The sequence below is a fragment of the Anneissia japonica genome, unplaced genomic scaffold (assembly GCF_011630105.1).
Source record: "Anneissia japonica isolate Jap-2015-1 unplaced genomic scaffold, ASM1163010v1 scaffold287834_len5846547_cov211, whole genome shotgun sequence".
NCBI lineage: Eukaryota > Metazoa > Echinodermata > Crinoidea > Comatulida > Comatulidae > Anneissia > Anneissia japonica.
Window position 1 is genome coordinate 1,385,750 of NW_022704992.1, and position 11,255 is coordinate 1,397,004.

At 33.3% G+C, this 11,255-nt stretch overlaps 1 protein-coding gene across 6 annotated transcripts in view; it reads right to left on the bottom strand.

Moving 5' to 3' along the window:
- LOC117104884 (solute carrier family 28 member 3-like) overlaps positions 1-10,734 on the bottom strand; it is an 11,922-nt gene extending 1,188 nt beyond the window's left edge. Inside the window, exons 1-12 of one of the 6 annotated variants that reach the window (XM_033245771.1) lie at positions 10,307-10,734; positions 6,297-6,434; positions 5,662-5,769; positions 4,999-5,136; positions 4,531-4,814; positions 4,189-4,330; positions 3,095-3,286; positions 2,678-2,839; positions 2,023-2,279; positions 1,674-1,848; positions 1,108-1,266; positions 4-184 (exon numbers count right to left, since the gene is read on the bottom strand). In XM_033245771.1, the coding sequence (XP_033101662.1) occupies positions 4-184; positions 1,108-1,266; positions 1,674-1,848; positions 2,023-2,279; positions 2,678-2,839; positions 3,095-3,286; positions 4,189-4,330; positions 4,531-4,814; positions 4,999-5,136; positions 5,662-5,769; positions 6,297-6,422 (1,924 nt within the window). In that variant the 5' untranslated portion in view covers positions 6,423-6,434; positions 10,307-10,734. Of the gene's footprint in view, positions 1-3; positions 185-1,107; positions 1,267-1,673; positions 1,849-2,022; positions 2,280-2,677; positions 2,840-3,094; positions 3,287-4,188; positions 4,331-4,530; positions 4,815-4,998; positions 5,137-5,661; positions 5,770-6,296; positions 6,435-6,879; positions 7,080-8,841; positions 8,994-10,306 lie in introns of those variants that run through there. The other 5 variants (XM_033245773.1, XM_033245770.1, XM_033245772.1 and 2 more) reach the window with 5 other exon arrangements.
- Positions 10,735-11,255: the final 521 nt, after the last annotated feature.

Genomic DNA, 11,255 nt, shown 5'->3' on the forward strand with positions numbered 1-11,255 from the left:
TACCGGCAATACAAGCTGTCATAAAACAAGCAGTTGTTCCAGCGATGAGGGCGCGTATTGCAACTTTAGCAAGATCGCCTTTTCTCTCCGGTGCCATTGGTGTTAGCCCTCCAAGTTGGATCCCAATTGACCCTATGTTAGCAAACCCACAGAGAGCATACGTTGCTATGATCTCTGACCGTTTCTGTTAAAATTAAGTAAATATTTTATGTTAAATAATAATATTATTATTATTATTATTATTATTATTATTATTATTTTGTTGTAAAAAATTAGTGTATCTAAAATTAATTCGTATTTCATTGAGAAAACTATTATGCAATAGGTGCATACCGTATGTTATTTGTGACATTTTGAAATTTTATTTTATTTTCTTATCATTTATTCAGAAAAATTAAACAATACATTCAATACAATAAAAGTAAATAGGCCTAATCCTAGTAATTCAGGGGTGTAACATGCGGGGGGGGGGCGACCTTTTGTTATTAATCAATTAGTTAATTCAATTGAAGCAACTCAATCGAAACGTCGAGTTATTTTCAACCAATTATACAGTTCTTTTCTACGTGGTGTACCACAAGAATTAATATATAATATATATAGAATGGCAATGTTCAACAATGATATGTACATTCTTCAACGGTCTATTCTTACAAGGCACTGTTACTCTTGTTACAAAAAATGTCGGATGAGAATTTAACATTTGTTAACTTAAGACCATGGTTGTAGATGCTTCATAAGAATTTAGAGTTGGCCGGTAGCTATATCAGATTTTCTCTATCATGTGACTGACACTTTGACTTTGTGTTAACCTTACTCTATATGTCCTGAGGACAGGAATGACGTGCTAATATTGGTAGACATAAGTTGTACAAGCTAAGACTGAAGAAAATTATATGAATACATAAATTTATGTTTGTTTTTTGATATTTCTCATTCTATGTATTTATTTATCATCTTGTAATACAATAAATTCAGACTTGTTCTGCTTTTTGTAATGTTTTTTATACCTGAATAAAATTAAAATAAAGTTTTAAAAAATAAATATATTTTACAAAATACGTTTGCAACGTTGATTAGAATTGATGACATCAATTTGTAGCATACCGATAATGCTCCCTCCTCTATTAAAACTGCAAGACGTTCGTAGGCCACGAACTCGTTAATGAATGTCTTGACGCCAATCAACTCGGCAACTTCCCGGCAATCTTCCCACTCGACGCCCATAATGAACGCCACTGGCACAAACACATATGAACAGATTAGCTACAGAAGAAAAAAAAAACAAAATCGTTACCTACTTTGACTATACAAAACTAAATACGACATACTCACTCCGAAACTGTCATAGGCCTAATCTTTCGCGGTGCCACCTGTTATCTTGTGTCTTTGTCATACATCTATGTAATAAAAATGTACGGTACCTTATCTTTAATTCATCAACATTGTCCATAAAAATGTGTTAAATCGTCTTTTGTACCAAACATACAGTTCATTGCAATATTATCTTATTGATACAATTAATTCCATAGCATACCCATGCAAAACCAATTTCTGTATTTATATATTGACACAAGTGGCACTATAAATATTACTGCTTTAGACCTATACCTCCCTGTAATGCACATCAGTATACAGTGTGGGCCTAAACTAAGGAAAAATCTTAAAATTACCTCGAAAGTTAGAGGCGGATCATCAAGCCCTACAAGACCACCAAACCACGTGAGCAGGGCATTCAAGAAGGCTAAGATGGCAAGGAACGCAATCAAATTTGCCGCAATATTTCCTACAAGAGACACTGCTGTCGAAGCACCGAATGATGCAGCCTCGATTACATTTCTTTCTTCGCTAAAATAGGGCGAGGGAACAGACACAAAAATTATGTACAGGTTTTCTGTAATAATGACATTTATTCACTAATTTATCATTTCATTGTCATTTGATAAAAAAAAAATCACTCTCGTAGGCAAGTGTGATATGTAGGCTTATTTTGCCTATATTTTCTTATTGGTTTCTTCAAACCTTTTTGGTATATCAAATTGGTCCTCAGTGGCAGTCTGCGATTCTTCAGTTTCTGGCCAGAACAATTTGGCTATAGCCAAAGCAGCCGGTGCTGACATTACAGACGCACTGATTAGATGTGATGCATCGATACCAAATGAGATATATGCTCCAAGGACGCTGCCAGCGATGGTTGCGAACCCTCCAGTCATGACAGCATGGAGTTCTGATAACGTCATGTCCTTAAGGAATGGGCGAATCAGGAGCGGGGCTTCTGTCTATCATTGAGAATTAAGAAAAACAAACCCTGTTGGGATATATGTTCATCAGGTTTAGGTTCTGATGGGCAGTTAAACGAGTTTTATTTTGGGTACTTTAAAACATACAATTTGAAATTTATTTCCAAAGTTCCTAGATCCGTAAACGGTTACTCTGTAACAGAAGCATCATGTGTTTAAACTACTTGCAGCGTTAAATTGCATCAGCAACTACTCATCTACCGGTTACACGAGCAGGTTTAAACTCTAACGATAGTCAAACCTATCAGCAGCATACGTATTAGCAGCATGGCCAATCATATCAAGTGATAGAAGTAATTGTATAAAATCATCAATTATCAATCATAATAAAATGCCCATGAAGATCTTTTCATTTAGGTCAATGTTTTATATTTTACCTGCCCAACAAATATGTTTCCAGCAGCATTAAGAGACTCGCTGGCTGAAGTTTTCATCGTGTTTTGCATCAACCAAGCTATCTTCTTTATGATAACCTGCATGGCTCCTAGGTAGTACAAAACCGATATCACACTACTGAAATAGATGACGACTGGAAGGACCTTTTATAGAAAGAAAGAATAGCCTATTAAGAAGGTGTTCATTTTTAAAGCAGAATTTTCCCAATAACAGCAGGTACTGGTTTAGTGTTGACTGTGGAATTGCACTTTTACTGAAGATTGCGAAGTAGCAAGATAGTCTCTCTATTTGGATATAGCACTTTCCTGCTGATTCAACGCTATACAAATCAATGCAAGCACAGAAATATTATATTTACACGTTCACACCAAAATTCAAATAATTTAATAATGGCTTACCTTGAAAGCAAAAAAATGTTCCTCATAAGATGCACCAAATACAAATTCGGAACCCACATCGGTGAATTCGAGGAAAATGGTTGCCATGTCACCTAACCATTCAAATATGGTGAACCCAAGATCAGTGCGAAGGACAAACAAGCCAAGCAAAAACTGCAGCATCAAACCCCAAAGAACTGGGCGCCATTTTACCTGAATAAAATCAGTTTTTAAAGAAAATTAGCTCCTAACTTTTATTGATAAAATTATACCATTATTCCTGCGATTACTCAAACTATAACTTCTGGAGGAAAAAAATGTTGATATGTTGTAGAACTGATTTTTGCAAGACACAAGTGTTTGTTTGACGAAAAAATCGGGAACGGTTACATAGATATTGATTTTTCAATATTTAAAAATTGAGGGAAAATGGACGTAACCACTCCTTTTTCTACCTGTCCCTAAGTTTCCAGATATTAAAAAATCTATATCTTATCAACCGTTCCTGAGATCTCGTCGACCAAAATCAGTTCTACAGCATATAAAAAAAAAAGTTTTGCCTGAGCCTGGCTTTAAATATTAAAGTCCAGTGAATAACTTACCTTGATAAAAATCGATAGAACTTTAGTAAAATATAAAATATTTATTTAGCAAGCCATAACAATCGGTATGTTATTTATTATGACCAAAATAATTTATTTTTTTAATGAATAAGGTGTCAGAAGATGTGATTAATATAAATCATTTACTTTTTGAAGATGCTAGAATTTTTAGAATGGTGGACATTAGTAGCGCAATATAAATGCACTACCTTTATCGTCATCAGCTTTTATAATATAATATGACGATATATAAAGGCTGTTTACATTTGTTAGTATTTCTGGAATGTTCTTGATATTTCATTTCAACAATGTTTGTGTCATTTAACTCAATCATTCTTTTCGTTGTTTTAAGTGCGCATGCCTATGTCGACTGTAAAAAAATCAACATACAAATCATAGGATCAAGACGTATGTCTTCTGAAACTATGTAGCTTTATTAATAATTCGGTTAATAAAATGGTTAAAGAAATAACCAATTTACAAATCAATTCAAATACAATAGTAGCAACATACCTGACGTGGGTGTTTCGAGAATAGGAAGGTGAGTAAGACAAATATTACCAGCCCGGCGGCAGAAATAAGCTGTTCTGGGCTTCCCAGGGTTAAAAACACTAAAGCAACAATGAGTCCAGCAATGATGAGACCAAACAACGGCCTGCGTGAGAAGAAAATAACAGTTTCACGAAGAAATTAACGAAAAAATAATGCCTTTATAGGTGAGAAGAAAATGACAGTTTCACAAAGGAATTCACGAAAAAGGAATGCCTTTACCATAAATACCATAGGCCTCCTATATCCCATTTACACTAATGTGTGCTTCACGTCTGTAAATAGTTCTATAGTTTTTATATTTACCATTTAATATATCTCCAGTTGTCCTGCCATTTGTTGGATATGGGCTTACAACAGGCTTTGTTGATCTGTTTTCCGAAGGTGTCTCGTATCAGAGAATAAAGTAACACAAAAGCAATGATTCCGGTCCATATTGCTAGAATCTGCGCACTCTCCCAGTCATAGTAGCATGCGTATGAGAAATATGCAATATATGCTACTAGGAAAATAGTCTTCGTTACGTTCCCAATTATGGTTTTATTTTTGTTTAAGAATGTAGAAAATGAGCTAGACCATGAGTTTATGATCTGTGAAAGGAAACACATATAAAGGTTTTATTATAACTTTAATATGTATCGAACTTGTTATTAGCAAAAACTATAATATTTTCCTTACAAATTATAGACTTGGATAATAAACATGGTTCTTTAAAAAGTGTTTTAAAGTTCAATTTTAAAAAATTAATTAAATACATTAAATGGATTATAGTACATTCCAACAGCCAGATGACTCCTGGGGTTCGCTTACTGGTTCTGTGACGTCATTTGATACTTGATTGCAGTCACCACTATCAAAACCTGCATTATCTATGACATGAAGAGGATTATTGCTCTTCATCTCCAAAGCAGTCTTAAAAAATGAACAGAAATTAGGTACAATAAATATAAATATTGATAATAATAAAAATAATAACAATAATAATAACATTTATTTATAATAATAATAATAATGATAGTGATAATGATGATGATTTTGATGATGATGTTAATGATAGTAATATATATTAAACTATATGTATAATAATAATGACAATAATTATAATTAATTATAAGGATTTATATAACGCTCTCCGTACATAAAAGTAATGTAGAAGTGGACGAGTAGCGGAACCTACAACCTAAGATCGCATTTGCATGACTCAACGTTTGACTCTGATATACAAAGGCGGACACACATCGTACCTACTTACCAGGCAGGCAATCTAAATCGAAATGTTTTTCGTACAAATGCTTTGCTAATTGTTATTAGCAAAAACTATAATATTTTCCTTACAAATTTTAGACTTGGATAATAAACATGGTTCTTTAAAAGTGTTTTAAAGTTCAACAAGTTAAAAAAATTAATTAAATACATTAAATGGATTATAGTATTTACATTGGAACAGCTAGATGACTCCTGGTGTTCGCTTACTGATACTGGGACGTCATTTGATTCTTGATGGCAGTCATCACTATGAGAACCTCTCTTCATCTCCAAAGCAGTCTTAAAAAATGAACAGAAATTAGGTACAATAAATATAAATATTGATAATAATAAAAATAATAACAATAATAATAACAATTATTTATAATAATAACAATGATAGTGATAATGATGATGATTTTGATGATGATGTTAATGATAGTAATATATATTAAACTATATGTATAATAATAATGACAATAATTATAATTAATTATAAGGATTTATATAACGCTCTCCGTACATAAAAATAATGTAGAAGTGGACGAGTAGCGGAACCTACAACCTAAGATCGCATTTGCATGACTCAACGCTTGACTCTGATATACAAAGGCGGGCATACATCGTACCTACTTACCAGGCAGGCAATCTAAATCGAAATGTTTTTCGTACAAATGCTTTGCTAATTGTTATTAGCAAAAACTATAATATTTTCCTTAGAAATTATAGACTTGGACTTGGAATAAACATGGTTCTTTAAAAAGTGTTTTAAAGTTCAACAAGTTTTAAAAATTAATTAAACACATTAAATGGATTATAGTATTTACATTGGAACAGCCAGATGACTCCTGGGGTCCGCTTACTGGTTTTGGGACGTCATTTGATTCTTGATTGCAGTCATCACTATCAACACCTGCATTATCTATGCCATGAGGTGAATTATTGCTCGTCATCTCCAAAGCAGTCTTAAAAAATGAACAGAAATTAGGTACAATAAATATAAATATTGATAATAATAAAAATAATAACAATAATAATAACAATTATTTATAATAATAATGATAGTGATAATGTTAATGATTTTGATGATGATGTTAATGATAGTAATATATATTAAACTATATGTATAATAATAATGACAATAATTATAATTAATTATAAGGATTTATATAACGCTCTCCGTACATAAAAATAATGTAGAAGTGGACGAGTAGCGGAACCTACAACCTAAGATCGCATTTGCATGACTCAACGCTTGACTCTGATATACAAAGGCGGGCATACATCGTACCTACTTACCAGGCAGGCAATCTAAATCGAAATGTTTTTCGTACAAATGCTTTGTACTTAGCTAAGACGTTTAGAATGATAGTTAAAAATCTTTTGCATTCAACAGCAAATATTACTCACCAATGACGGTAAACATGGTTTGACAATATGTTGCTCTCGAAAAATTGGCTTGTGGAAAACATGTAAACGGGAACCAGACAGGACAATGCAATGTCGGGTGCAATGTTTGCTATATAATAGAACTTGCTAAACGTCTGTTAGCGCACATATGCAAAAGACCATAAATGATGATCTTATATATTTATTTATTCAGTTAATTTAAAGCTTTTAACTTTTACTTAAATGTTAATACCCGTTTTTACAAAATGGTTCTGCACACTACAATATACAAAGGCGGGCATACGTCGTACCTACTTACCAGGCAGGCAATCTAAATCGAAATGTTTTTCGTACAAATGCTTTGTACTTAGCTAAGACGTTTAGAATGATAGTTAAAAATCTTTTGCATTCAACAGCAAATATTACTCACCAATGACGGTAAACATGGTTTGACAATATGTTGCTCTCGAAAAATTGGCTTGTGGAAAACATGTAAACGGGAACCAGACAGGACAATGCAATGTCGGGTGCAATGTTTGCTATATAATAGAACTTGCTAAACGTCTGTTAGCGCACATATGCAAAAGACCATAAATGATGATCTTATATATTTATTTATTCAGTTAATTTAAAGTTTTTAACTTTTACTTAAATGTTAATACCCGTTTTTACAAAATGGTTCTGCACACTACAATAGCCTAAACAAATTTTTAAAATCATTACAAAAAATTGTCCACAGATAACAAATTACAAAATGTTCATTAAAACGCCACAAGACAAATTCTCAATTTAATATTACATTATATTACATAAGATGATGAGCCACAATAATTATATTTAATTTTATTTTTAAGTTACATTGAAACAACTAGACCTACGATGTTTGCTGTTAAAAAAAAATATAATTTTAAAAGAACTACATGGTATAAACAACTATATGGCCTGAGTTTGTTTTTTAAACTTTTGTGATTAAAGCTTGCGCTTGCTATGCTAAGCATGTGTACTGTTTGAATACCCGTATCCTCTGTACATACAAACAGGCTTCCAGCCTTTCTAAGGACTTGATCCAGGCTAAATTATATCCAATTATACACAGGCCAATATTTGGCCTATGTATATTAGGATATACTAGGCCTACTACAGATGCTTTTACTAGGCATATAAACACTGTGGGGATTTTCATGAAGATTATAAGCAAATTTGTATATTCCCTTCTCTATGGTATCCACACACAACAGTATTCATCACGTTATAAAAAGGTGACCTCAAAGGGTCCAGTCAACACTAAATGGACAGAAAGTACACAGTCGATTCTGATAATGGCAACCTTCTTAATATTCCCTAAAATTGTCTTCAACGAGTATAAAATAATATAAACGTATGCTTTAGCTATGAACAATGTCATTTTACTTTCGACCTAGATACTCTGGTAATCAGTTTCGAGCTACATAAGAAGGCATATGAAGTACTTATGTACATAGGCATAAATCATTAAACAGAGCCTTGTTTTTTTACTTTCCTTGAAGGTTAATTTTTTTAACAAAGGCATTTAAGCTCATTTTGCTTGAACTCTGTTGAACACATTATTCTGTTTCTCACTGACTAAAAATGGAATTATTTACTTGCCACTTGTATTAGAAAATCGCATGATATGATGAATGATGATGAACTTTTGGTATGGTGGTAATTAGAGATGATAAAAAATATTTGAGAAAAACGTATGTTCCCAATTGAATTAGTGATAAAGATTAAGGTGCCACGCCCCTTTTCCTTTCTCTTTTCCAAATATTATGTACGTTCCTCTATCACTAGGTCTAGCGATGTTTACCTCCATAGGTTTTCTCTACCCCAAAAGGCTCAAGTGAAGTTGTCTGTTTTTATAAATCTTACATCTATAGGCCTAATTCTATCCTAGATGTGTACGGTAACATTAATGCATGGTAATAATTCCTCTTTTAGAAGGGAGGCTCTACTAACATTTACCTTGTCCATGCTGAAACCGCCTTAATATCAGCACTTGGATAGTTCCCAGTGGTTATTTTATAACCAGAAATATTGTGGTGATATTTCTGTGTGGTGGACTGGTACTGCACCGTTCAAAAATGGAGGCTTATTGGACTATGGACAACGTCTATCGGTTTCGTGACGCGACCCACCATCCTACTAAGTAAATATTCTTGTCATTGAACCCACTGTATTACGTTTAAGACCCAAAAAAAAATACATGATTCGAATATACAGAAAGAATTGTTATTCTACTTTTGACGATTTTTAAAAAGTTGGTGAAAGTGTATAGGTCCATAACGCTCAGGAAAATGTGCTTTTTAAAACTATAGTATCTCTTTGATCCTAGCATAAACGCGAACACCTTCACAGCGATTATCTTGACATTATCAATGCCTACTTGACTATTGTCATTTTGACTTGGCCTATCTGTGAAATTATGGACTGAATCTACATTACCTATTCAATTAAATGATGATTATGATAGGTCTACGTGGTGGGAAGTTTCTGTATGATTAGTAGCATATCTACTTCTATCCACATTACAAACCAGAGTAAGAAAAAACATCAGGCATACCCGTTGCATCACTCTTCATTATAGTATATTTAGGTGACACCTGTAACAATATATCCTATACTGTACAGGCTTCTTTGAAAACATAATACATTTTTGAATAGTTTCATTTGGTTGGTTGGTTTGTTATCGATCAAACTGTTCTACAGCCTATGCCTCTAAAAGTGCAAATGTACAAGCAAACTGTTACCATACAACTTATATAATAAACACTTTCCATTTTTGACATCTTTCAGTTTTTTTCCTTATATTATATATATATATATATATATATATATATATTATATATATATTGTATAAATGAGTTAAATTTGGTATTGATGAAGCGTTCATTATAACGTTTTACAAATAATTTAAAGAACAATGGTAAACAATATAATTTGGTAAATTCGCGTTACTAGACACGTCTTGATGGAAATATTATGCTCTCTCCCATAATTTAAACCAAATCAATAATTGCGCAATATGAACTCCAGTATTACTCAAAGAGTTATAGCATTATGACTAACAAGGTTTACACCAGTGCATGGATCCGTCAGAGGTAAGAATAACCATAAAACATTATGTACATTATTAACACAATTATACGTTTGTGATTACAGCAGAATACACCTGTGACAACAATGGGCAATTCATGACGTGTCAAACGTTTACTGAATAATCAGAAAAAGACCAGAAAAATGCGCTCGTCCTCACAAACGCACGTGTTCACGTACGTTTAAACCATCCTTTATTTTGGACCTTAACAACCAATGTCAAGGGGCAAGCTAAGCGGAAAGGTCTATTGAACACCAAATCATCCTGGATGCAATGAATCAGATCTGACATGTGTATTCATAAAGCAGGCCTATCCCAAGGCACTTTACTTACGTTTGCCTCTCTCCACACAGGAGTATAAAGGGATGCCTGGTAGGATGGTATGGCCTTGAATTTATGGGTCGTGGACGTGCAAGCAGTAGTGACCAGGGATACTCCCAAAGGCGCAGAAAAAGTTGCACAATGTGCGGGTCTGCCAACTCAGTATCCAGTGACAATAATGACGGCAGCGCCTTGTATAATCGCCTTGCATAATCTACGGATTGTGATAGGCGCTATATAAATTCTGGTTCTATTTAAATTATAGAGCTATGATTAGCCCACGATGCAGGGAAAAAATATTCGAATCATGTAGTTGAACAACGAAGTCTCACTAGTATCGGGATGAAAGACGTTCAAAAAGTCAAATATTTACGAGTGACAAAATACCAAGCGACCTAAGGTCTAATATTATATACAAATTTAGTGCGAGGGCTGTGATGCCAATTTTGTATTAGAACACTTGATATACGAAAAAAAAAAAAAACATCTAAAAAAAGAACACAAATTGCATTTCGAATTGCTTTAAAATCTTTGATCAGGCTAAAAGTAGTTTTCAACTAAAATTAAATAGGCCCTGCACATTAAATGGAATGATCCATCACTGAACAAACCAGTTCGGCATTATAATCTCACTCTTTGGTAAAATCCTACTTAACGAAGACAACCAGTCGAATAGAAAACTGGTAAAGTACTCGACAAAACAAAATAGCTGCATAGTTACCGCGATACACGCTGCGTAATCAAGGCTACATCGGATTGTTTTTGACTTCAATGGAGTCAAATGTTGTAATTTTTATTTTCTGAAATTTAATCTAAAATTAACGCAAATGTTGTTGCTAAACTGACCAATCGGCCATATGTTTTTTGGTCACGTGCATAACTTAACGCTGATTAACGGATTCTGGTTACGTTAATTTTCGTTGTCAACGCAGTCTATTTTACGAAACAGTCGAATGAAAAT